General features: G+C 40.0%; 2 protein-coding genes and 1 long non-coding RNA gene across 5 annotated transcripts; all 3 read left to right on the forward strand.

Annotated features, from left to right (window-relative positions):
* The first annotated feature begins 71 nt into the window (after nt 1–71).
* On the forward strand, nt 72–3368 carry LOC127003000 (probable small nuclear ribonucleoprotein E). The gene is made up of 3 exons (XM_050869359.1): nt 72–238; nt 1664–1832; nt 2979–3368. Exons 1-3 carry the CDS (start codon nt 188–190, stop codon nt 3047–3049), a joined length of 291 nt encoding a protein of 96 aa, XP_050725316.1. The 5' UTR covers nt 72–187; the 3' UTR covers nt 3050–3368.
* Nucleotides 3369–4275: 907 nt separating this feature from the next.
* On the forward strand, nt 4276–27615 carry LOC127002998 (putative sodium-coupled neutral amino acid transporter 7). 3 transcript variants are annotated; one of them, XM_050869355.1, is made up of 12 exons: nt 4276–4393; nt 10533–10801; nt 11231–11352; nt 11946–12026; nt 12504–12621; nt 15532–15664; nt 17504–17615; nt 20359–20463; nt 20947–21143; nt 22730–22811; nt 24755–24872; nt 26218–27615. In XM_050869355.1, the coding sequence occupies exons 2-12, from the start codon at nt 10540–10542 to the stop codon at nt 26403–26405; spliced, it is 1518 nt and encodes a 505-aa protein (XP_050725312.1). In that variant the 5' UTR covers nt 4276–4393; nt 10533–10539; the 3' UTR covers nt 26406–27615. The 3 variants fall into 3 exon arrangements, with proteins under 3 accessions (XP_050725312.1, XP_050725311.1, XP_050725313.1); XM_050869354.1 differs by lacking the exon at nt 4276–4393 and adding an exon at nt 5113–5220; XM_050869356.1 differs by lacking the exon at nt 4276–4393 and adding an exon at nt 5198–5309.
* LOC127003001 (uncharacterized) lies at nt 21710–22670 on the forward strand. The gene is made up of 3 exons (XR_007756812.1): nt 21710–22039; nt 22141–22244; nt 22349–22670. It is a non-coding gene; the product is annotated as an uncharacterized LOC127003001 (long non-coding RNA).

The raw sequence follows: 27615 nt of genomic DNA on the forward strand, positions 1-27615 counted from the left end.
AAACAGGACAAGTAGATGATAGCGATGAGTGGAATATAGAAAAAATTAAGCAAGTTGGACCTCTCCATGCGAGTTATTTTGCGATTACGAATTTATTCCTACAACATCGTGTTAAGCGTTGGCGGCGTGTGACTTCTGCTTCCTCTTGTTCTTTTTCGATATTTAGGCACAAGTAAACCCTTCCAAGATGTCTTACGCTCCCAAATCCAAGGTCCAGAAGGTTATGGTGCTGCCCATCGTATCCTTTTGCCGAGAAGAAACGTTTTTGGGGTTTATTTTGGGGTTTGTTTGGTGGTCTTAGCGTGAACGTTTGTGAGGCCCGAGTGTGTATGGTTTTATTTTTTATTATTATTTGTGTCTTTATTATAGTCTCTGTGTCTATGTGTCTTTACTTATATACCATGTTTGATGTGAATGTTGAACTTGCCATGAACGTTTTAGAGTCCCGAGTGTATGTTGTTTTATTTTCAACGTTACCTGTGTCTTTAATATCACTTCTGTCTTTATTATTGTCCGTGTCTTTATCTGTGTCATGTTTGTGAGGGTGTTCAGGTGTTTGGTGAGGCTAGAGATCTGTTGTTTGTGGTCTCCCCGCCCTCAGTGCCCAGCCAGCTTACCGCCATATGCCTGTTTTCACTATTTCCGGCATTATTAATTTCAACGTCTTTATCGCCCAGGATCATCGGTTAATATACAGAATCACGGCCCTTTCTATACAGCGTAGCAGGTCACCACTAAACCCGTGTCCTGCCCTGCCGTGTTCTCTTAAACTTATTAAAATGCCACCTTGACCTAGCGTGTAGTGACCTAGCGCTTCTAAATACTCAGTCATTGTCCCTAAAATAGTAGTCCGTCGCCGGCAAGGAGGGTAGCATATCGTCTCTTAATTAAATTGAACTCTCAAAAAATGAGTAATTTACTATTTGCACATTGAAATTATCAGAAAATTACATAATCAATCACTGCCATGAGTTGGGTGTGATTCTGGATAAATACCTCGCAAATTAACAAGTGTCAAAAATATTGTTTATGATTTTTCAGAACTTCAATTAAGATGTTTCGCTAACACGAGGAGACGTTGACAATCGCCTTGTGAGAGTTGAGTGCATAGTATGTGTTTACATACGCATATTTTGTAACCCAGTGAGAGGGTGGAAGTTTGATGGCCCCCTCTTCCCCCTGTAGATGAGGTTAGGTTGGGTTGGTTGAATGTGTTTGGTTAATAGTGTAGCCTTTTTTCATAGCAAGTTAGGTTAGGTTGTTTTTTGTTTGATTTCCAGCATATAAATAAAAAGAAAACTTGCTAAAAAAAGTCAATGAGCTTAGCAATTTATTGTAAAATGGAAAATTTGGTGCTTGTTTGGGTTTATTTTCATTTGCATGTAAAACTTATTGCTGGAGTAAGGAAATGCAAGATGAGCAATTTTATTTTTACTCTTTTTACTTTAGGCTACATCTGCTTTTTTTACGTTGTGCCTATGGTGCTGGTAGACTTTCTTGGTGGTTCTTGGTGGTCAGCCTCAGCTTGTTATGGTGCAGGCAACCATTTTATAGTGCTCCATCTTACTTATGCATAAAAATAAAAATAAACAGATTTATGTTCCTATTTCTACATACAAAATTTCTCAAAGGTCCCCAGAATTTTCCTTAACAGACCCTTCAGAACTTAATCTTCAGGTACCTTCAGTCAAGAGCGAGAGTCCAGGTGTGGCTGTATGAGAACCAAAACCTGCGCATTGAGGGCCACATCATCGGGTTCGACGAGTACATGAATGTGATGCTGGACCAGGCCGAGGAGTTCCAGATGAAGAAGGGAACCAGGAAGGCGATAGGCAAGTATTTCCTGATGTTAACAGACTATAGGCAAATGTGCACTAATGTTAACAAGCAATAGACAAGTATTTCCTCATGTTAACAGTGCTAGACAAGTATATACTCATGTTAAGAGCTAATAGGCATCTATCTATCTATCTATATATCCGACGCGCTGCTCCCTCGCGGAAACTTCCCTTCAGGGGGTGGCCACGGCAGAAGTGTCTCCATCTCTCCCTGTTCTGGCACTCCCTCTCAGCACACTCAGTCCTGCTACTTCAACTCTCTCGCTCCAATACTCACTCACCCTATTGATTCACTTCACAGGTGGTCTTCTCCTGACACCCACTCCCTCAATCCTTCCCTCGTACACTCTTCACGAATTCATTCTCCCCATTCTCATCACGTGTCCAAACCATCTCAATGCACCACACTTCACCCACTCCAACACTCCACACTCCACTCTTTTCGCTGTCGCACCCATACCAAACCGGGCATACATGCTTTCATTACGTACTTTCTCCATCCCATCCTAAAACACCACATGCATCTCTTATATAACTCATTTCCACTGCACGGGAAGTTTGTACAAATGTTAACTGATGATAGGCAAGCATTTACTCATGTTAACAGACTATAGGCAAGTGTTTATTTATGTTAATAGATCGTAGGGAAGTAGTTACAGATGTTAACAAAGTAGGAAAATATTTACTGATGTTAATAGATGACAGACAAGTGTTTGCTTATGTTAAAAGATGACAGCAAGTTTGTACAAATTTCCATAGATTAGAAATAAGTGTTTCCTTATGTTAAAAGATGATAGCAAGTTTGTACAAAAAAATAATGGCCATGGAGGATAGATAAGTGTTTCTTGATGTTGATAGATGATGGGCAAGTGTTTACTCATGCTAAAAGACTATAGGCAAGTGTTTTGATGTGTTAAAAAAGATGGAGCCAAGTGTTTTCTCATAATACAAGGTGACAGGCAAGTGTATGCATCATGGATAAGATTTATTCAGAACAGTCACTTATTGAGTTTTTAAAGAATGGTCATTAGGAGAGGTTTTAATGCTTACTCTTAGTTCTTAGGCAGTCAATTATGGACCTCTCGTCACAAAACATTCTCATAATTTGATATTCTGATGGTTCTTTTTTCTCTCTTGCAGGTCGCATCCTCCTGAAAGGCGACAACATAACACTAATCCAGAACACACAACCTGATGGCACCGACATGTAGTTTATACCGCCAAAGATTTTTTTTTTACTTTACAATCGTAGTTTAGATAATTATAAGGAGTACGCTGATTGTCTCTACTGATTTTTCACCCAACGCCGCAATGCAACTTCCATAGTGAACTGGAACCAAAGTTTACCAGGAATTTTAGGATGATCATTTCCGAAACACTGATCAAGGAAATTTTGGAATGTATGTGTTTGTAAAATTGGCCCAATACTTTATTATTGAAAAAATTAAACAAAAACACCAGAGTAATACACTGAAATACTCTGCTATGGCTGAATAATCATTTGAATTTTATAATAAAACGTCAAATTTGGTTTTGAGACTTATTTACACTTGAATACCTCATAAAACTTTAGTCTAGGTTTCTATGCAAGTTTAGGGAGGAGGTTTTGTTGCATATAATAAATGAATAGAAAATTAAAAGGACTACACAATAACATACTAGTTTGGTTATGCAGACAGAATTATACATGGAGGTCACTGTATTTGATAGTGTGAAAGTCTTATGTAAAGGTCAAGCACCCTACCCTTAAAAATAAATAAGGTTATGGTTGATTATGTAATATGTTATGCAGACAAAATTATACATGGAGGTCACTGTATTGGATAGTGTGAAAGTCTTATGTAAACGTCAAGCACCCTCCCCTTATGAAAAAAAGGTATGGTTCATTACGTAATATGTCCTTGAAATATTAGTTGTCGTAAGATGATGGATTGGTATGTGTCTTAGCATTTCCATTATTCACTTACACATCATTCTCTCTCTCTCTCTCTCTCTCTCTCTCTCTCTCTCTCTCTCTCTCTCTCTCTCTCTCTCTCTCTCTCTCTCTCAACACTAGAAGCATTATCCCCCAACCATTTATTGAGCTCGTATTTTTAAACATTTCGACTCCCAAGAACACGTACTTGACAAGGCTTTCGTAGGAGTTTTGGGCGTTTCCAGAGGTAGTTTTCTGGCCCTTGTGATAGTTTGACTCTTCTTATGTATCATGAACCCCAAAAAACCCACTCATTAGAACCCAACTTGTCTCATTTTTGGCCTTTGAAAATAGTAAATGTGAGACCTGGAAGCGTCTAACAATATACCAATTAACCATTTAGTCTACTTCTTGCTGCTAGGATATTTAAAAGCACCACCCATAAATCATCTCAGCACGAAGCCAGTCTTTATTTAGCGAGCATCCAAGTGAATCACAGGATAAATCATGACCTTGAGACTACATAAATGGCAAGGGGTCAGTCTGGTTGGTCTGGTTAGTGGTTAGTCTCTTCCCCGCCTCCCTTGTCCCTCTCCACGTGCTACGCTACACTAGTTACGCAACCTCAGCCAAGTGTATTGTGAGTGTCAAAGGCAGTTTAATCCTCCTTTAGGTATCTTATTTAGGTGTGTATAGTGATATTAACCTACTACGGTGTGCTATATGGGTGTATGGGATAGTTTAGACCATGTTAAATAGCCCTGTCACCCTTGTATTTTATTGGGGTCTGTGGGATAGCTGTCTAATGTGTGTGTGTGTGTGAGTTATGATTCTCTATATATGTAAAATTGATGTATATATGGGTTATAAGGATGTGTAGGATTGATTATACCATCTTTCACTCCTATATCCATGTCTTATTTTGAATTATATCGGTTTGTATGGCTTCACTGATCCACCTTTTCTAGTTATTCATCACATATTTTGGTTTTCAGTTGTGTTACGCGAATCTCTACTTTAAATTTTGTGTTCTATGGGGTTATATAAACAGAACTAGGCAGTGCACTTATATATCCTTATTTTCTTATTATTGCTTCATAGGTCTACTTCCTCTTGATTATCTCTGTTGCTTAATCACACACTTTGCCTTTTAATTGCCTTACTCGAGTCTACGTACTACTGTTCCCAGATTGGTTCTATGGGTGTGTATTATATGTGACCCCGTAGTTGGGCGGCACATATAATAGCTGCAGTTTTGGTCCTATTACACTGTTCTATGGGCGTGTATGGTGTATTTAGTTGGGCGGCACACATAATAGCTACAGTTTTGGTTCTATTACACTGTTCTATGGGTATGTATGGTATAGTGACCCCGTTAGTTGGGCGGCACGCAGGGTCCACGTGATCGCCCACAAACGTAAACATTCCTCCTCCTGGGGCCGCGCGGGGTCACGCCCACACCCACAGGTAGGTTGAGGCAATTAACCTGTCATCGATCTGTCCCTCACAACTACCAGGTGGGCGTAACCTCACAAGATCCAGCGTTTTCCAGTTAGGTTGGTAGAGGTTGTTGAACTCTGAGACGCATTTTACTTCCCATACATTTTACTTTTTATCCTACGCAGTTACTTAAGTTTTCAGGTGGCCGTAGGTGACTGGTTAATGACATCTTACCTGTAATAACTACGTAGGATCTAAAATGCGTATGGAAGGAAGGGAAATGCATATAACTGTTCAGAAAGTCCTTGCAAATAGTTGATCTTGTAGGTTTGAGAATGTATTAAGTTAAACAGGTAGCCGAGAGGGACAGGTTAATGAATCTTACATTTAATAATTACGTAGGATATAAAAAGGGTAAGGAAGTGAAATGCGTATAACCATTCAGAAAGCAGACATATCTCACTAGGAAACTGTTGATCTTGAAGAATTAGGATATCTTAAGCTGGTCAGGTAGCCATGGGTGACAGATTATCTAACTGAGCTTTTAATATTTTTCTAATCCTACAAGATCAACTATTCTTTATGCTAGAACTTTCTTTCTATACGCAGGCTTTTTTTTTAGCAGGCCTTTTTTTTTAGTGGGCTTTTTTTTACATCTTTTTGTTGGCCTTGAGTTGCTCTCTGTGCTGTAAAAAAAAAAAAAATAAATAAATAAATAAATCCCTTCGTTATTACAGGTCAGATCTCATTAACTTGTCACTCACGACTACCTGGTTGACACATAACACTCCACACACCCTCACACCTTCAGATCATCCAATTCTACCTACTTTGGTTAATCTTATGTAATTTTTGGAGGCCCATTTTTCAGTGAGTTTTCCTTTCCACCCCCAAAACCCCAATTTCCCACAGGTCCCCAGGCTTGTTTTGGGGGGTAAGGGGTGGGCTGGAGTGGCAGAGGAGGGGGTGGAGTGTTAATTCTTAAGATTCACCCTCATATTTCCTCTGTAGCTGAACATTTGCACTCTCCTCAGTAGCTACATAGTTATCGAGGTCACAGCACAATGGGCCAGTGTTTAGGAGTGTGTCTGGAGGTCAAGTGTCTGTCTGTCTGTCCTGAATGTCCTCCAGCCAGACATTTCCTTGGAGGTTGAGGCAGCGTGTGTGTGTAGCCCTGGCAGAGGTATTAGTGTTGTGTGTGTGGCTATTTTTGTGGCTTGTCAGTGCTTGGGGTGAAGTGATTATTATTTTTTTTGTGCTGTAAAAGGTTTGTGAGTCTATTTATGTGGCCTGTCAGTGCTGGGGTGAAGTGATTATATGATTTTATATGATTTTGTTTGTTCTATATATTGTGATTCATATGGTGTGTTAGTAATAGAGTTTTCTTTTTTTTTCTGTTTGTTCTGTAGAAGGTTTGTGAGTCTATTTATGTGGCCTGTCAGTGCTGGGGTGAAGTGATTAGGGCTATATGATTTTGTTTGTTCTATATATTGTGATTCATATGGATTGTTAGTAATTGTGTTTTGTTTCTTTCTTCTGTTTGTTCTGTAGAAGGTTTGTGAGTCTATTTATGTGGCCTGTCAGTGCTGGAGTGAAGTGATTATTATTTTGTTTGTTCTGTAGAAGGCTTGTGAGTATTTATATGTCCTGTCAGTGCTGGGGTGGAGAAGTTTTGATTTTGATTGTTGTGTAGATGGTTAGTGAGTATTCATATTGCTTGTCGGTTTTAATTATGTCTCTCATTGGACTTTTCTTCCGTGTTTAACTGCTTCCTCTGCTGTAAAAAAAAATATATATGATGTGTTTGTGTTGGTCATTGTTCAGGTTGGTTTTAATTTTGTTTCTCATTGGACTTTTTCTCCCCCGTTAACTGCTTCCTCTGCTGTAAAAAAAAAAAGAAAAAAAAAAAATTGTGATGTGTTTGTGTTGGTCATTGCTGGGGGTGGTTTTAATTTTCTTTGATCATTGGACTTTTTTTCCCCCCTTTAGCTGCTTCCTCTGCCGTAAAAAAAGTATGTGATGTGTTTGTGTTGGTCAGTGTTGGGGTCGGTTTTAATTTTGTTTGCTCAGTGGACTTTTTTTTTCTCCCCTTTAGCTGCTTCCTCTGCTGTAAAAAAAGTATATGATGTGTTTGTGTTGGCCAGTGTTGGGGGTGGTTTTAATTTTCTTTGATCATTGGACTTTTTTTCTCCCCTTTAGCTGCTTCCTCTGCTGTAAAAAAAAGTATGTGATGTGTTTGTGTTTCTTATTGTTGGGGTTGGTTTTAATTTTGTCTCTCATTGGACTTTTCTCTCCACTCTTTATCTGCTTCCTTTGCTGTAAAAAAAAAATATATGATGTGTTTGTGTTGGTCAGTGCTGGGGGTGGTTTTAATTTTCTCTCTCATTGGACTTTTCTCTCCTTTTTATCTGCTTCCTCTGCTGTAAAAAAATATATGATGTGTATTCTCTCCTCTTTAGCTGCTTCCTCTGCTGTAAAAAAAATATATGATGTGTTTGTGTTGGTCAGTGCTGGGGGTGGTTTTAATTTTGTCTCTCATTGGACTTTTCTCTCCTTTTTATCTGCTTCCTCTGCTGTAAAAAAATATATGATGTGTATGTGTTGGTCAGTGTTGGGGGTGGTTTTAATTTTCTTTGCTTATTGGACTTTTTTCTCCTCTTTAGCTGCTTCCTCTGCTGTAAAAAAAATATATGATGTGTTTGTGTTGGTCAGTGTTCGGGTCAGTTTTAATTTGTAGCAGTACTTGATTTTATCTCTCTCAACTCATACCTTCTTTGATACATAACACACATTAGCATAAAGAGCTTGCATGGCCTATTATATATTATCTCTGTGAATATTCCTGGTGTCCATTGCTTCATTCTCCTGCTGTGTTAGTGTATATCTTATTAAATCTTGCTCATGACAGCTTTTAGGACACAGTGGCACTTGTTAGCATAATCAGTTTCCGTGGGTCATTAGTTAACTTGTCTTGTGGTGGTTAATGTCTGTTGCTTTGTTCTGTTGGTATGTTTATGTATATTTTACCTAATTTTCCTCTTGGCAGCCTTCAGGACACAGTGGCACTCGTTAGCATAATCAGTTTCCGTGGGTCATTAGTTAACTTGTCTTGTGGTGGTTAATATCTGTTGCTTTGTTCTGTTGTTATGTTAATGTATATCTTATTAAAGCTCGCTCATGACAACCTTCCGTACACAGTGGCGCTCGTAAGCATAATTAGTTACCTTGGGTCATTAGTTAACTTGTCTTGTGGTGGTTAATGTCTGTTGTTTTGTTCTGTTAATTTGTTAATGTACCGCATATATAATTTAATCTTGCTCATGACAGCCTTCAGGACTCAGTGACACTTGTTAGCATAATTAGTTTCCTTGGGTCATTAGTTAACTTGTCTTGTGGTGGTTAATGTCTGTTGGTATGTTAATGTGTATCTTATTTAATCTTCCTCATGACAGCACTCATTAGCATAATTAATTTCCTTGGGTCATTAGTTAACTTGTCTTGTGGTGGGTACTGTCTTGATACTTAAACCCATTTTGTAATTAGTGGGAAGTTTAAGTGATGAAAGAAACAGGTATGCCCACAAAGTATGTCGTGAATGGTGTTTTTCATGACGGACAGGAAAATTATTAACCCGTCCACTGCGATTGGCACGGGTTTCGCCTTCACTGGTAGCCTGGTCACATATACTCCCATGTCTTTCTCTGCCTCTTTGGTGGATAGTGGAGTGTTCCCCATGTGGCATTAGTATGCTGGATTTCTCCTCCCAAGATGCAGGACTTTACATTTTTCTTCATTGAATCGTAGCAGCCACTTTTTGCTCCATTCCTGTAGCTTGGTGATGTCTTCTTGTAGGAAATCCACAGTCAAGGGGTTAAAGTGTGATAGTTCATATATACAGCAGAATACTTGGTAAGCCCTTTAAAATGTAATAATCACAGGGAAAAGGTTATGTGTACCTCCTGCAAGCATTGGTTAGGCTTATCTCTGGACTGGTTGTCTATTCTGTATGTTACCAGATTGTGCATTCTTCCCTTTCCAGTATCCTTACCTTTAATATATACAGGGAAAAAGAAACACTAGATGGGTCTTCAACATGGCTTTTATAATCTTCTAAAGCCTCAGTGTGTGTAAGGTGGACTAGTGAATGAGTACAGGGTTTTAAGAGTTAAATGCACATCTAGCAAGTCCTTAAGCTTATCAGTGCCCTACCTGGTCCATATCCCAAAGGCCATAACAGTCATACCTGCTTCAGTGGATAAGTTATGGTTCTGGTCCACTCCTCGGCCACCCCTCTGTGTTTGGAAGGAGAGCTACAGGTCAGGTACTATATGCATCCAGCTCCCCGGCAGGCCCTCGTGTGTTTAGTGTTTTTGCTGTGGGTATTTTATTTATATAGATGGGTTGTTGCTTACTTTTCAAACTCCTTCACCTGCTTCCTTCCTTCCTTCTGTCCTTCCTTCTTTCCCCTCCTTTCTTCCTTCCTTCCTTCCTTGTTTCCTTCCTTGTTTCCTTCCCTCTTTCCTTCCTTCTTTCCTTCCTTCTTTCCTTCCTTCCTTGTTTCCTTCCTTCCTTCTTTCCTTCCTTCCTTTTTTCCTTCCTTGTTTCCTTCCCCTCCTTCCTTCCTTCCTTCCTTCCCTTCCTTCCTTGTTTCCTTCCTTCCTTCCTTCCTTCCTTCCTTCTTTCCCTTCCTTCCTTCCCTTCCTTCCTTGTTTCCTTGTTTCCTTCCTTCCTTCCTTCCTTCTTTTCTTCCTTCCTTTTTTCCTTCCTTCCTTCCTTCTTTCCCTTCCTTCCTTCCCTTCCTTCCTTGTTTCCTTCCTTCCTTCCTTCCTTCCTTCTTTCCTTCCTTCCTTTTTTCCTTCCTTGTTTCCTTCCCTTCCTTCCTTCCTTCCTTCTTTCCCTTCCTTCCTTCCCTTCCTTCCTTGTTTCCTTTCTTCTTTCCTTCCTTCCTTCTTTCATTATTCCTTTTAGCATTTCACTGTTTTAAGTTTCTTTGTCTTATTCTCTTTCTCTTATGACTATTTCTTTAGGCATTTCACAGTTGTTTATGTCAGTTTTTCCTTCATCTTAGTCTTTTACGCTCATCATTATTTTCGTTTAACATTCTACAGTTTATTTTCACTTTATTCCTCAGCAGTATTTCCATCACTTCAGACTTTTTTTCATTGCTGTTTCCATTTATCATTCCACTGTTTCACCTTCTCTGTCAGTACGTATTTCCCTCATCTTTTTATCTTATTACCATTTCTTTAGGCATATTACAGTTGTTTATTTTCTCTCCTTCACAGTCTGTCCATCATCTTAGTCACTCTCTCTCATCACTATTTTCTTTGTCACTCCAGCACAGTCATGTCACAAGATGGGGCCGGCACGGAGGAGGTGGACGGGGTCGTGGCGGTGGTCGCGGCAATGTCAGCAAAGAACAGCCGCAGACGCCCTGCGAGCCCGCCAGTGGTTGTGGTGGCGGCCGTCCCCGAGTATAGGGTGCGGCCGGAGCAGGAGGATGGGGTGGCTCTCCTAACGGACGCCGAGCCGCCAGCCACCAGGGACCAACACGTGGATATCTTCGCCCCGTGTCAACTCCTTACCAGAAGCTTTGAGGAGGAACCGGGTGAGGGAGCCAATGAATTGTTTGTGTGTTAGGTTGAATATTCTTGTTTTCATTGTTTCCTGTATATTTGTAGTTTAGTGTGACTTGTATATTGTCTTCCCTTTTAACCTGTAAGCTGCAACACATCTCCATTTGAGTCTAGGAAGTGTTGTTTAGGTTGATTTTATTTTTTTCACATGTATTCTGAGTATCCGTTGTTCAGTGTGACTTGTAGATGCTTTCCCTTCTTTAACCTGTAATCTGCAAAACATCTCTTCCATTGGGTCATTCCTGAGGGAGTGACATACAGGAGTTTATGTAGTTATTGCCAAGTGTTCAGTAACTTGTATATTTATCATCAGGTTTTCTGTAGCATAATATATATTTCCAGGCATTCAGGAATTTATATATTTTGCACCAGGAATTCATTACGTCTATATTTCTTCCCAGGGATCTCATGGTACAAAGCAGTGTTCCTCATAGTCAACGCTGCCCTGGGTGCTGGGCTGCTTAATTTCCCCCGGGCGTTCCACGAGGCTGGGGGAATAGTGACCGGCAACTTGGTGCATGGTGTGAGTACCTGCAGTTTTCACCTCGGTTAATGTGTATGCAGGGCCCGTATACCCAAACATTTCAGGGCTTCATTTATTTTATTTTATTTATTTTATGCACAGGAAGCAACTCAAGGGGCAACAAAAAGAAAGTGTAGAAAAAAAGCCCGCTAATCGCTGCACCAAGAGAGCCCGGGTTCGATTCCCAGGCGTAGTGGAAAAATTTGGGTGGCCTTTCCGATACCCTACGCAGTCAATGGGTACAGGTATTAATTGGGGGTTGTGTCTCATCTCCTGTGATCTGTTCCCTTCTCCTATAACTCCTTCCCCTTCTATCTCTCTCTCCGGCATATGACCACAGATGTTGTGCCGACTAAACGAAACTTTCCAAAATTTTTCCCTTCTCCTTTAATTTCTTCTCCTTCTGTCTCTCTCCGGCATATGACTACAGATTTTGCGCCGACTAAATGAAACTTTCCAACTTTCTGCTAATCGTTGCTCCCACATTTGATATTCAGTTTTTCCCATAGTTAATTGATCTCACAAAGAGGGAGCACTGTACTCTCAAATATACAGACTCAAACCATTAGTTATATTGTATGATTTTCTTTCAGATATTTACTGCTTTAGCTTTAGGGTCCCTCGTCATCATCGCCAAGTGTGGGAGCGAACGCAACTGCAAAACATATCAGGAAGTAAGTGAAAAAACTATATTCCACACTTATAAACTCATAGAAATTAAGTGTTCATTCCACATTAGTTAACTTGTAAAAAATCAGTTAGGTTCTAATAAGTTTTTTTTTGATTCATGGTACAGAAGAAGGGTCAAACTACCACCAGGGTCATAAAACTACCCCTGGAAATGACCCAAATGCCCACGAGAGCCTTGTCAAACTCTCTCACTCGCTCAATCTCTCAATCAGCTATTTCCCAAGGCCATAAAGGGGATCAGACGGGTTGTAATGAGTGTTTTTAAGGTTCATGGTACAGAAGAAGGGTCAAACTACCACCAGGGTCATAAAACTACCCAAGAAAATGACACAAACTCTAATGAAAGTCTTGTTAAATATTTGCTTGGGTGCTGAAGTGTTTAAAAAATGCCCTAAGCCTCCATCAAGCCTCGGCAAAACACGCAGGAGCTGTTCCGCTAAGAGTCGTGTCTCCCCGTGCAGTTAGTGTTAGAGATGTGCAGTCTGGGCTGGGGCATGGCGGCCGCGCTGTGCATCGCCGTGTACTGCTTCGTCACCTGCATCACCTTCATCATCATCATCGGCGACCAGTTCGATAGAGGTCAGAATCTTAACACTCGGCTTATTTTTTTTTAAGCAAAGGAACAGTTCAAGGGAAAATGCAGTTATTACTTTATATGTAGTTTTTGTTGGAGCATTGTTCAGTCTGATTTTTTCCCTATTTTTTTTTACAACAAAGGAACAGTTCAAGGGAAAATGCAGTTATTACTTTATATGTAGTTTTTGTAGGAGCAGTGTTCAGCTTGATTTTTCCCTCTTTTTTTTTACAACAAAGGAACAGTTCAAGGCAAAATGCAGTTATCAATTTATATGTAGTTTTTGTAGGAGCAGTGTTTAGCTAGATTTATCCCTCTTTTTTTTACAACAAAGGAACAGTTCAAGGGAAAATGCAGTAATCGCTTTATATGTAGTTTTTGTAGGAGCAGTGTTTAGCTAGATTTATCCCTATTTTTTTTACAACAAAGGAACAGTTCAAGGGAAAATGCAGTTATCACTTTATATGTAGTTTTTGTAGGAGCAGTGTTTAGCTAGATTTATCCCTATTTTTTTTATATGCCCTAGACCGCCTCCTTTGGTAATAAAAATGCTGTGTTGCGTCACCAAAAGAAGGCGTGACAGCTTTTAGCGACGAACAACTCAAAGTAAAACAACACAGTTAAATGAATCACTTATACCTAATTATATTTACATTACATTTATAAACAAGCAAATCAAGAATATAGTCCCAGGTATAATAAGATAGGAAGTACCTTTAGTGACACAGGGTGAGATTAAGACCATTGAGATTAAGACCATTGAGATTAAGGTCATTGAGATTAAGACCATTGAGATTAAGACTATTGAGATTAAGACCATTGAGATTAAGACCATTGGGATTAAGACCATTGAGATTAAGACCATTGAGATTAAGGCCATTGAGATTAAGACCATTGAGATTAAGACCATTGAGATTAAGGCCATTGAGATTAAGACCATTGAGATTAAGACTTGAGATTAAGACCATTGAGATTAAGACCATTGGGATTAAGACCATTGAGATTAAGACTATTGAGATTAAGGTCATTGAGATTAAGACCATTGAGATTAAGACTATTGAGATTAAGACCATTGAGATTAAGACCATTGAGATTAAGACTTGAGATTAAGACCATTGAGATTAAGGCCATTGAGATTAAGACCATTGAGATTAAGGCCATTGAGATTAAGACTATTGAGATTAAGACCATTGAGATTAAGACTATTGAGATTAAGACCATTGAGATTAAGACCATTGAGATTAAGACCATTGAGATTAAGACCATTGAGATTAAGACCATTGAGATTAAGACCATTGAGATTAAGACCATTGAGATTAAGACCATTGAGATTAAGACCATTGAGATTAAGACTATTGAGATTAAGACCATTGAGATTAAGACCATTGAGATTAAGGCCATTGAGATTAAGACCATTGAGATTAAGACCATTGAGATTAAGGTCATTGAGATTAAGACCATTGAGATTAAGACTATTGAGATTAAGACCATTGAGATTAAGACCATTGAGATTAAGACTATTGAGATTAAGACCATTGAGATTAAGACCATTGAGATTAAGACCATTGAGATTAAGACCATTGAGATTAAGACTATTGAGATTAAGACCATTGGGATTAAGACCATTGAGATTAAGACTATTGAGATTAAGACCATTGAGATTAAGACCATTGAGATTAAGACCATTGAGACTAAGACCATTGAGATTAAGACTATTGAGATTAAGACCATTGGGATTAAGACCATTGAGATTAAGACTATTGAGATTAAGACCATTGAGATTAAGACCATTGAGATTAAGACCATTGAGATTAAGACCATTGGGATTAAGACCATTGAGATTAAGACCATTGAGATTAAGACCATTGAGATTAAGACCATTGAGATTAAGACTATTGAGATTAAGACCATTGAGATTAAGGCCATTGAGATTAAGACCATTGAGATTAAGGCCATTGAGATTAAGACCATTGAGATTAAGACCATTGAGATTAAGACCATTGAGATTAAGACCATTGGGATTAAGACCATTGGGATTAAGACCATTGAGATTAAGGCCATTGAGATTAAGACCATTGAGATTAAGACCATTGAGATTAAGACCATTGAGATTAAGACCATTTTTATTTGCCCTTAACTTCCTTCTTCGGTATTAAAAAAAATTGTGGGATGAGGTTTTGTGTGTTAGCTTTATCACTTTTTTATGGCCTTAACTTCCTTCTTTAGTGAATAAATCAGTGTATATTTCTTTTTATGGCCTTAACTTCCTTCTTTGGTAAATAAATCAGTGTATATTTCTTTTTATGGCCTTAACTTCCTTCTTTAGTGAATAAATCAGTGTATATTTCTTTTTATGGCCTTAACTTCCTCCATTGGTAAATAAATCAGTGTATATTTCTTTTTATGGCCTTAACTTCCTTCTTTAGTGAATAAATCAGTGTATATTTCTTTTTATGGCCTTAACTTCCTCCATTGGTAAATAAATCAGTGTATATTTCTTTTTATGGCCTTAACTTCCTCCATTGGTAAATAAATCAGTGTATATTTCTTTTTATGGCCTTAACTTCCTTCTTTAGTGAATAAATCAGTGTATATTTCTTTTTATGGCCTTAACTTCCTCCATTGGTAAATAAATCAGTGTATATTTCTTTTTATGGCCTTAACTTCCTTCTTTGGTAAATAAATCAGTGTATATTTCTTTTTATGGCCTTAACTTCCTCCTTTGGTAAATAAATCAGTGTATACTTCTTTTTATGGCCTTAACTTCCTTCTTTGGTGAATAAATCGGCGTATATTTCTTTTTATGGCCTTAACTTCCTCCTCTGGTAAATAAATCAGTGTATACTTCTTTTTATGGCCTTAACTTCCTCCTCTGGTAAATAAATCATTGTATATTTCTTTTTCTGTCCTTTCAGCCTTCGCCTCCTTTTTGGGGAGCGACTTCTGCCACTCCTGGTACCTGAACCGCAAGTTTACCATGACCGTGTCCTCCCTGCTGCTCATCTTCCCGTGCTGCCTCAAGAGGATAGACGGCCTGCGCTACATGAGGTGAGGGGGCGGCGTTCTTGTTAGTTGCTTATTCATAACAAATTTTGCTTCCTCTTTTTGCCTGTAAGAAAATATAAACGAAACAATAATGTATATACAAAAAAAACTGTGAATACGAAACCAAGAGATCACGAAGGAAGACTTTAACCCGGTAGCAGCAACGGGCCAAATTTGTGGCTTTACCGTGTAGCAGCGACGGGCCAAATTTGTGGCTTTACTGTGTAGCAGCGACGGGCCAAATTTGTGGCTTTACTGTGTAGCAGCGACGGGCCAAATTTGTGGCTTTACTGTGTAGCAGCGACGGGCCAAATTTGTGGCTTTACCGTGTAGCAGCGACGGGCCAAATTTGTGGCTTTACCGTGTAGCAGCGACGGGCCAAATTTGTGGCTTTACCGTGTAGCAGCGACGGGCCAAATTTGTGGCTTTACCGTGTAGCAGCGACGGGCCAAATTTGTGCCATAATATAAACCCCCCATAATAAATGATACATAATCTGATCACAAATGCTTTGATATGTATTATGAAATGGTTTGTGTGAAGGATGATTTTTTCTCATTTTTCTCGCTTAGAGGGACCATTAAGAAAAATGATCCCCGCTGCTACCGGGTTAAAAAGTAGTTTATTTATTTATTTTCTTAGCCAGTGGTGCTTGTAGGGTTTCTTGGTGGGGCCTGATGGTCAGCCCCACCCTGTTATGGCTCAGGCAAGTGTGTTTATAGTGGCCCCATCTTGTGTAGTGCATGCTGTCCCCCGGAGCTTATTTTTGATCCTCTGGAAAGTTAATCTAGAGTTTGGGTTGATAGGTGGTCTTCAGGACAGCATGTGGGTAGTTTACCATATGTAGTCTTTACCATACATAAACAGTCTGCTCTTTTCTACTTTCCATTGATCCTTGTATTTTGTGAAAAGGTTAAACCCATCCTCTGCGATTGGCACAGATTTGGCTTTCACTGGTAGCCTGGTAAGTGGTAACATACTCCCAGGTCTTTCTCTGCCCCTGTGGTGGATAGTGGAGTGTTTCCCATGTGGTATTGGTATGCTGGATATCCCTTCACTGGTAGCTTGGTAACATACACTCCCAGGTCTTTCTCTGCCTCTGGGGTGTATAGTGGAGTGTTTCCCATGTGGTATTGGTGTGCTGGATATCCCTTCACTGGTAGCCTGGTAACATACACTCCCAGGTCTTTCTCTGCCTCTGTGGTGGATAGCGGAGTGTTTCCCATGTGGTATTGGTATGCTGGATATTCCTTCACTGGTAGCCTGGTAACATACACTCCCAGGTCTTTCTCTGCCTCTGTGGTGGATAGTGGAGTGTTTCCCATGTGGTATTGGTGTGCTGGATATCCCTTCACTGGTAGCCTGGTAACATACACTCCCAGGTCTTTCTCTGCCTCTGTGGTGGATAGTGGAGTGTTTCCCATGTGGTATTGGTGTGCTGGATATCCCCTCCCAAGGTGCAGGACTTTACATTTTTCTTCATTGAATTGTAGCAGCCACTTTTTGCTCCATTCCTGTAGCTTGGTGATGTCTTCTGGTAGGAAATTGGCAGGCAAGGGGTTAAAAAGGTGTTGGATTCCTTTCATGCAATAATTCCATGAGGCATATAGTCTATTGGGTTTAAACATTTTTTTCACATAGATTGTCTGTCCTCTTCTAGTCTTCATGGATCCTTTTATTTTTTGCATAGTTTTAAAAAGACATTGGATTCCTTTTGTATAATTTTCCATACACCGTAATGTTGAGTGTGTTTTGTGTACAGATTTATAAAGGCGTTGGATTCCTTTCATGCAACAGATCCGCTGAAGTGTAATGTTGATTGAGCACGAGCATTTTTTCCAGTTACGTTGGTGTTGTGTCCATCTGGTACCTGGCCGTCATCATCGTCACGGAGTTCTATTCCGGCGACTACGACCCCGGGCCCATCAACGATTTCGATGTGGCGTGGACTCAGGTAAGCTTTCATTCCACTTAACCTGGTAGCAGCGACGGGCCAAATTTGTGGCTTTACCGTGTAGCAGCGACGGGCCAAATTTGTGGCTTTACCGTGTAGCAGTGACGGGCCAAATTTGTGGCTTTACCATGTAGCAGCGACGGGCCAAATTTGTGGCTTTACCGTGTAGCAGCGACGGGCCAAATTTGTGGCTTTACCGTGTAGCAGCGACGGGCCAAATTTGTGGCTTTACCGTGTAGCAGCGAAGGTCCAAATTGTGGCTTTACCATGTAGCAGCGACGGGCCAAATTTGTGGCTTTACCGTGTAGCAGCGACGGGCCAAATTTGTGGCTTTACCATGTAGCAGCGACGGGCCAAATTTGTGGCTTTACCGTGTAGCAGCGACAGGCCAAATTTGTGGCTTTACCGTGTACCAGCGACGGGCCAAATTTGTGGCTTTACCGTGTAGCAGCGATGGGCCAAATTTTTGCCATGATTTTAACCCCCAAAATAGATGATGCATAATCTGATCACAAATGCTTTGATATATATTATGAAATGGCTTGTGTGAGGGGTGATTTTTTCTCATTTTTCTCGCTTAGAGGGACCATTAAGAAACATGATCCCCGCTGCTACCGGGTTAAAACAAAATAAATAAATGATAAATAATTCAATTAAACATATTTGTATTTCACTTAAAGACATTGAGTTTTTTATTCCATTTAAACGCATTTTTTTTGTTTTTGTTCCACCTAAGTGCAATTTTTTCATTGTTATTGTATTACTTGACTTTTTATTCCATTTAAACATTTATTTAGTTTATTCCACCTAAACATAATATTAAAGTTTTTGTTCCTCCTTTTAAACACATTTTTTAGCTTATATTCCACCTAAACATTTTTTTTCCACTTACACACATAGTTTCGAGTATGTCCTCCACTTCAGCACACTTTTTTAGTTTTAATTCCATCTCGACGCTTTTCTTTTAATTTTTATTTTACTTTTTATTTCACTCGTATTTTCTTATTTATTTTTATCCCACCGTCATCATCATCATCATCATCATCATTTCGTTTACCGTCCGTTTTCACTCTTCCTGAGCGGTTGGACGCTTTATGGCTCTCCTCCACCCTACTCTGTCTTCCGCCTGATGTTCATCCAATCCCATCAATGCCAAGTCTTCCTGTATCACCGTTGCCAGATTGTCGTACTCAGAGCATAGTATTTACCGGTTTCTGACGCCTAACTATTGCCAAGAAACATCAGGAATTAACTATTTTAACAATAATTATAAGTGAATCTCATTATTGGGGTCCACGAGACAGTTTTGGGGTCGGAAGTTGGTAAATATAAGAGGCTGAGTAAGACAATCTGGCAAATTTGTCCTGTATACACCTTCTCCACGTTTTCCTAGGTCTACCAACTGGTCTCCTTCCTTCTGCCTTTAATCTCTCCACAGCTCCCAGCACTGTATCCTCCCCTGCTCTCTTTACATGTCCAAACCATTGTAGTCTTTTCCTTCCCCACCACAATCCATTTTTCCTAGGTCTACCAACTGGTCTCCTTCCTTCTACCTTTAATCTCTCCACAGCTCCCAGCACTGTATCCTCCCCTGCTCTCTTTACATGTCCAAACCAGCGGAGTCTCCCTTTCCCTTCCCCACCACAATCCATTTTTCCTAGGTCTACCAACTGGTCTCCTTCCTTCTGCCTCTAATCTCTCCACAACTCCCAGCACTGTATCCTCCCCTGCTCTCTTTACATGTCCAAACCATTGTAGTCTTTTCCTTCCCCACCACAATCCATTTTTCCTAGGTCTACTAACTGGTCTCCTTCCTTCTACCTCTAATCTCTCCACACCTCCCAGCACTGTATCCTGCCCTGCTCTCTTTACATGTCCAAACCATCGGAGTCTCCCTTTCCCTTCCCCTCCACAATCCATTTTTCCTAGGTCTACCAAATGGTCTCCTTCCTTCTACCTTTAATCTCTCCACACCTCCCAGCACTGTATCCTGCCCTGCTCTCTTTACATGTCCAAACCTTCAGAGTCTTTCCCTTTCTGTTTCCCACCACAATCCATTTTTCCTAGGTCTACTAACTGGTTTCCTTCCTTCTACCTTTAATCTCTCCACAGCTCCCAGCACTGTATCCTCCCCTGCTCTCTTTACATGTCCAAACCATCAGAGTCTTTCCCTTCCCCACCACAATCCATTTTTCCTAGGTCTACTAACTGGTTTCCTTCCTTCTACCTTTAATCTCTCCACAGCTCCCAGCACTGTATCTCCTGTTCTCTTTACATGTCCAAACCATCGGAGTCTTTCCCTTCCCCACCACAATCCATTTTTCCTAGGTCTACTAACTGGTCTCCTTCCTTCTACCTCTAATCTCTCCACAGCTCCCAGCACTGTATCCTGCCCTGCTCTCTTTACATGCCCAAACCATCAGAGTCTTTCCCTTTCCCTTCCCCACCACAATTAATTTTTCCAAGGTCTACCAACTGGTCTCCTTCCTTCTACCTTTAATCTCTCCACAGCTCCCAGCATTATATCCTCCCCTGCTCTCTTTACATGTCCAAACCATTGTAGTCTTTCCCTTTCCCCTTCCAACCACAACCCATTTTTCCTAGGTCTACTGACTGGTCTCCTTCCTTCTACCTTTAATCTCTCCACAGCTCCCAGCACTGTATCCTCCCCAGCTCTCTTTACATGTCCAAACCATCAGAGTCTCCTTTTCCCTTTCCCACAATAACCTATTTTTCCTTGCAGGTCTTCGATGTGGTGCCGACGATATGCTTCGGCTACCAGTGTCACGTGAGCTGTGTGCCCATCTACTCCTGCCTCAAGGACCGCAAGGCATCAATGTTCACCAAGGTGCGTCACATACAAATAAGGTCAACTTCCTCTATACCCCCGGGTGGAGTGGAAAAATTTGGGCGGCTTTTCCGATACCCTACGCCCCTGTCCACCCAGCAGTGAATGGGTACCAGGTATTAATCGGGGGTTGTGTCCCATCTCCTGGGATCTGTTCCCTTCTCCTATAACTCTTTCCCCTTCTGTCTCTGCGGCATATGACCACAGATGTTGCGCCGACTAAACGAAACTTTCCAACTTTCCTCTATACCTTGTGCTGTTATATTATATTGGGTATTTTATTTATTGTTTGTACTTCTTGATTTTCTTATTATTTGTTTGTTTGTTAGTTGTGTATATATTTTAAGATATTTGTTAGTCTACCCCTCTGTCCCTCCATTTCTATAATCTTCAATGTTCTCTCACACTCAAGTGGTTAATTCCCAGTCATTACTAGTCCTGGCAACTGAGTATAAATATCACAGCATTTCTTTGGTTCCCCAGTCCTGTGTGAGTGCCGTGGTGGTGTGCTTCCTGGTGTACACAATCTCCGCTAACTACGGCTACCTGACCTTCGGCTCCACTGTGGACGGCGATGTGCTGCTCTCCTACGACGCCACCAAGCCACAAGTCCTGCTGGCCGTCATCCTCCTGGCCATCAAGTCCTGGACCACCTACCCCATCCTCATGTTCTGCGTCAGGTAGGGATGATTTGTTTTTACGGTAAAGGAAGCAGCTCAAGGGAAAAAATGAAACCCGAAAAACTAAAAAGCCCGCCAAAAAAGCTATCTGAAATTGACCCCTCTTTTGGCTACTCATCTCTACACTGGTGATTAGTAGGTAGGGATGCTTGTTTTTATAGTATCAGTAAAGGAAGCAGCTCAAGGGCAAAAACGAAACCAAAAAACAAAAAAATCCCGCCAAAAAAAGCCATCTGAAATTGACCTCTCTTTCGGCTACTCATCTCTACACTCGTGATTAGTAGGTAGGGATGCTTGTTTTTATAGTATCAGTAAAGGAAGCAGCTCAGGGGCGGAACGAAACCAAAAAACAAAAATATCCCGCCAAAAAAAGCCATCTGAAATTGACCTCTCTTTCGGCTACTCATCTGTACAGTCTCTATAGGAGCAGTGATTAGTAGGTAAGGATGCTTGTTTTTATAGTATCAGTAAAGGAAGCAGCTCAGGGGCGGAACGAAACCAAAAAACAAAAAAAATCCCGCCAAAAAAAGCCATCTGAAATTGACCTCTCTTTCGGCCACTCATCTCTACACTCTATATAGGAGTCGTGATTACCGAGCTTTTCTTATTTATTTATTCATTTTTGCCCTTGAACCCTTTACTGTAAAAAAAGCACTGCTCCTAAAAAGAAAGTGGAGCGAAAATAGAATTAGTTAGTTAGTATAGTTTCGAGTAGCGGGCTTTTTTTTTTATTGTTTACTTTTTTTGTGCCTTTGAGCTGTCTCCTTTGTTTTAAAAAAAAAAAAAAAAAAAAAAATAGTGAACAGGTTTTCTTTCATGTACGAGGAAGCAATAGGGAATAATGTTTAGTTTCCTTATATGTAAAAGAATTTAGATGACATTTTGAACAGCATAAGGTATAGTTAATTGATGTCCCCTTCATATATACAGAAAAGCAATAGGATATAAAGCTTAGTAAATATATGTAGAGCTGATATGTCATTTTGTACAGCATAAGGTATAGTTAATTGTTGTCCCCTTCATATATACAGAAAAGCAATAGGATATAAAGCTTAGTAAATTTACGTAGAAGAGCTGATATGTCATTTTGTACAGCATAAGGTATAGTTAATTGATGTCCCCTTCATATATACAGAAAAGCAATAGGATGTAAAGGTTAGTAAATTTACGTAGAAGAGCTGATGTGTCATTTTGTACAGCATAAGGTATAGTTAACCCAGTAGCAGCAGGGATTATGTTTCTTAATGGTCCCTCTAAGCGAGAAAAATGAGAAAAATCATCAATCACACAAACCGTTTCAAAATATATATCAAAGCATTTGTGATCAGTTTATGCATCATCTATTTTAGGGGGTTTATATCATGGCACAAATTTGGCCCGTCGCTGCTACACGGTAAAGCCACAAATTTGGCCCGTCGCTGCTACACGGTAAAGCCACAAATTTGGCCCGTCGCTGCTACCAGGTTAAGTGATCTTCCCTGATATATAGAAAAGCAATAGTGGATATGGTTTCTTATGTGTAGAAGAGCATAGATGACATTTTTAAATTTACAGGATATAGTAAACTGTTTTTCCGTCCTGCGCAGGGAAGCAATCGGCGACTTATATGTTCAGCTGCGCTCCATCCCACCCACTGAGGCTGCCATATCCGAACCCAGGAGGAGAAGGGTGAGTTACACTGTTAACCCGTCAGCTGCAGTTGGCACGGATTTCGCCTTCACTGGTAGCCTGGTAACATATACTCCCAGGTCATTCTCTGCCTCTGTGGTGGATAGTGGAGTGTTTCCCATGTGGTATTGGTATGCTGGATATCCCTTCACTGGTAGCCTGGTAACATACACTCACAGGTCTTTCTCTGCCTCTGTGGTGGATAGTGGAGTGTTTCCCATGTGGTATTGGTATGCTGGATATCCCTTCACTGGTAGCCTGGTAACATATACTCCCAGGTCTTTCTCTGCCTCTGTGGTGGATAGTGGAGTGTTTCCCATGTGGTATTGGTATGTTGGATATCCCCTTCACTGGTAGCCTGGTAACACATACTCCCTGGTCTTTCTCTGCCTCTGTGGTGTATAGTGGAGTGTTTCCCATGTGGTCTTGGTATGCTGGATATCCCCTCCCAAGGTGCAGGACTTCACATTTTTCTTCATTGAATTGTAGCAGCCACTTTTTGTTCCATTCCTGTAGCTTGGTGATGTCTTCTGGTAGGAAATCCACAGTCAAGGGGTTTAAATACAAGGCCAGCACCTCAGCTCTACTATTCTTCTTTCTTCTTCTTCATTTATAATCCATCTTCCATTCTTGGGGTTGGACTTTCTTGATCCTTATCCATCTTGCTCAATCCAGCGATAATCCTTCCTCTATTTCTTACACTTCCAAGTCTTGTGTCGCTGTTCTTCCATGCCAAACAAACTATACTGTCCATAATGATGTGGTTTTTGACTCGGCATTTAACATCATCATCTTCATCATCGTTTAACGTCCATTTATTCCCTATGGTGGGGTTGGACGGGATATGAGCCTCCTCCACTGTTGCCGGTCCATAGCCATTTCTTCCGTGGTGTTCATCCTCCTCATATCTTCCTCCACCACCTTTCTCCACGTCTTCCTTGGCCTTACTGGTGGTCTTCTGCCCTCTACCTCAAAGTTCAGTGCATGTCTCTGCACTTAACACTAAAGAGATTTCCCATCGTGTCCTTAAATTTCTTACCTTCTACATGAACACCAAACAGCGCACTATAAGAAATGTCTGTAGTGTTTTGATGAGGTTTTTGTCTTGGCACTAAACACTAAAGAGATTTCCCATCGTGTCCTCAAATTTCTTACCTTCTACATGAACACCAAACCGCACTATAAGAAATGTTTGTAGTGTTTTCTGTTTGCCTTGGGGACTAGGAGAGAGGCTTCAGGATCTATGTCTAAAGTAACTAGGTTTTTGACTCTGCACTTAACACTAAAGAGATTTCCCATTGTGTCCTTAAATTTCTTACCTTCTACATGAACACCAAACACTGCACTATAAGAAATGTTTGTAGTGTTTTCTGTTTGCCTTGGGAACTAGGAGAGAGGCTTCAGGATCTATGTCTAAAGTAACTAGGTTTTTGACTCTGCACTTAACACTAAAGAGATTTCCCATCGTGTCCTTAAATTTCTTACCTTCTACATGAACACCAAACCGCACTATAAGAAGTGTTTGTAGTGTTTTCTGTTTAGCTTGGGAACTAGGAGAGAGACTTCAGGATCTATGTGTAAAGTAACTAGGTTTTTGACTCTGCACTTAACACTAAAGAGATTTCCCATCGTGTCCTCAAATTTTCTACCTTCTACATGAACACCAAACACTGCACTATAAGAAATGTTTGTAGTGTTTTCTGTTTGCCTTGGGGACTAGGAGAGAGGCTTCAGGATCTATGTGTAAAGTAACTAGGTTTTTGACTCTTCACTTAACACTAAAGAGATTTCCCATTGTGTCCTCAAATTTTCTACCTTCTACATGAACACCAAACACTGCACTATAAGAAATGTTTGTAGTGTTTTCTGTTTGCCTTGGGAACTAATAGAGAGAGACTTCAGGATCTATATGGAGAGTGACTAAGAGCTGCATGTGTCCGTAGATCATCGCGTTGCTGCTGTGGGCGGCCTCCATGCTGATGGCAATATTCACGCCCAACATCAACATCGTGGTGAAGCTGCTGGGGAGTATGGCAGCCATCTTCATCTTCGTCTTCCCTGGTGAGTGCGCTCTGTCCGTAAGTCTAGCGTAGGTGGTGTACTCTGTTCGTAAGTAAATAAGTAGATAAGTAAGTCAATATTCAGTTTGTAAGTGAGTGTATTGTGTTCATAAGTGGGTAAGTAAGTTAGTATTCTGTGTGTAAGTGAGTGTATTGTGTTCATAAGTGGGTAAGTAAGTTAGTATTCTGTTTGTAAGGGAGTGTATCCTGTTCATAAGTGAGTGAGTAAGTAAGTATTCTGTTCATAAGTGAGTGAGTAAGTAAGTAAGTATTCTGTTCATAAGTGAGTAAGTTTCAAGACACCTCTCCACCCTCAATTGACCTCTCTTTTGGGCACTCTTTACTTCTGTCTATTATGGGAGCAGCAAATAGCAGGCTTTTTTTTTTTTTTCACTTTTTGTTGCCCTTGAGCCGTCTCCTTCGATGTAGAAAGAAAAAAAAGTGAGATGTATTCTGTTCATAAGTGAGTAAGTATTCTGTTCATAAGTGAGTAAGTATTCTGTTCATAAGTGAGTATGTATTCTGTTCATAAGTGAGTAAGTATTCTGTTCAAAAGTGAGTATGTATTCTGTTCATAAGTGAGTAAGTATTCTGTTCATAAGTGAGTAAGTATTCTGTTCATAATTAAGTAAGTATTCTGTTCAAAAGTAAGTATTCTGTTCACAAGTGAGTAAGTATTCTGTTCATAAGTGAGTAAGTATTCTGTTCATAAGTGAGTAAGTATTCTGTTCATAAGTGAGTAAGTATTCTGTTCAAAAGTGAGTAAGTATTCTGTTCATAAGTGAGTAAGTATTCTGTTCATAAGTGAGTAAGTATTCTGTTCAAAAGTGAGTAAGTATTCTGTTCATAAGTGAGTAAGTATTCTGTTCATAAGTGAGTAAGTATTCTGTTCATAAGTGAGTAAGTATTCTGTTCATAAGTGAGTAAGTATTCTGTTCATAAGTGAGTAAGTATTCTGTTCAAAAGTTAGGGAGTGTATTTTGTATGTAAGTCAAGTGCTGGGTCGTTCAACATCTTCAATACTGTGGTCCATTTCACTTCTTCTTCTTCTTCTTCTTCTTCTTCTTCTTCTTCTTCTTCTTCTCTTTCTTCTTCTTTTCCTTCTTCTTATTCTATTTCTTCTTCTTCTTCATGTCATATTTGTTTTTAAGAGTTTCCTCACAACACGCCCCTGAGCTGACTCCTTCCCTCTCTCTTGCTCTCTCTCTCTATGTTCTCTCTCTCTTACTGTTTTCTCCAATCCCTCCTGGTCTCTCTATGTTCCCTAAACCCTAAACCCTCCCTCTTCCTTTCTATCCACCCTCTCTTACTCTATTCCCTGACCCCTCCCTCTCTCTCTCCTGCAGGCATGTTATTACTACAGGAGGTTTTGGGCAAGCGTGTCGTGCTCAACCCATTCACTTGGAAGAGGTCGTTGCTGGTGGGGGTGGCGATGATGTATGTGGTGGTGGGGATGTTTGCGTTCGGCCTGGCCTTCACCCTCGGCGTGGAGCACATCATCCACCCGGACAGCTCCCAGCCCCTGTGTGAATGATGGCCGGCTTAGGGTATAGACGGAGAGGGTGTTTTAGAAAGGGAGATCGTTTTATAGTCGAGATAGAGATATTTTCAGGGTTTAGATGAAGAGGTTGTTTTAAAGTGAATGGGTTGAGAGGGAGAGATTTTTAGGGGTTTATACAGATTTTCAATAGTGAGTAGGTCAAGATAGAGAGATTTTTAGGGTTCACACAGATTTTTAACAGTGAATATGTCAAGATAGAGATTTTTGATAGTGAATGGATAAAAAGAGAGATTTTTAGGGATTAGATGGAGATTTTTAATAGTGAATGGGTCAAGATATAGATTTTTGATTGAATGGGTCAAGAGAGAGAGAGATTTTTGATAGTGAATGGATCAAAAGAGAGATTTTTAGGGATTAGATGGAGATTTTTAATAGTGAATGGGTCAAGATATAGATTTTTGATAGTGAATGGGTCAAGAGAGAGAGAGATTTTTAATAGTGAATGTGTCAAGATAGAGAGATTTTTAATAGTGAATGGGTTAAGAGAGAGATTTTTAGGGATTAGGTGGAGATTTTTAATAGTGAATAGGTCAAGATGGGGAGATTTTTGATAGTGAATGGGTCGAGAGAGAGATTTTTGATAGTGAATGTGTCAAGATGGGGAGACTTTTATGAGTGAATGGGTCAAGAGGAAGCCTTTGATAGTGAATGGGTCAAGATGGGGAGACTTTTATGAGTGAATGGGTCAAGAGGAAGCCTTTGATAGTGAATGGGTCAAGAGGAAGCCTTTGATAGTGAATGGGTCAAGAGGAAGCCTTTGATAGTGAATGGGTCAAGAGGAAGCCTTTGATAGTGAATGGGTCAAGAGGAAGCCTTTGATAGTGAATGGGTCAAGAGGAAGCCTTTGATAGTGAATGGGTCGAACGAGATTTTTTTCATAGTGAAAGATAATTGTTTAGGATTGACTGCTTGCTATTTTTTTTACTAATGATTTTATTGAAGGTTTAGTGATCAAGAGGTTTGGTTTATTTTTATTTGTTTTTAATCTCTTCTGTGATGGTTTTATGAAGGAAGATTTTTTTATCTTTTCTTATTTGTTTTATGTGATAAGTATTATTAAAAATTTAGTGTAGAGATAATTTTTTTCACTTTTTTATTTGATTTTAATTAAGAATTCACTAGTGTGATTATTATTCAGAATTTAATTATCAAGAGATTTTTTATGTATATATAAATATATATA

The sequence above is a fragment of the Eriocheir sinensis genome, chromosome 24, assembly GCF_024679095.1.
Source record: "Eriocheir sinensis breed Jianghai 21 chromosome 24, ASM2467909v1, whole genome shotgun sequence".
Taxonomy (NCBI): Eukaryota; Metazoa; Arthropoda; class Malacostraca; order Decapoda; family Varunidae; genus Eriocheir; species Eriocheir sinensis.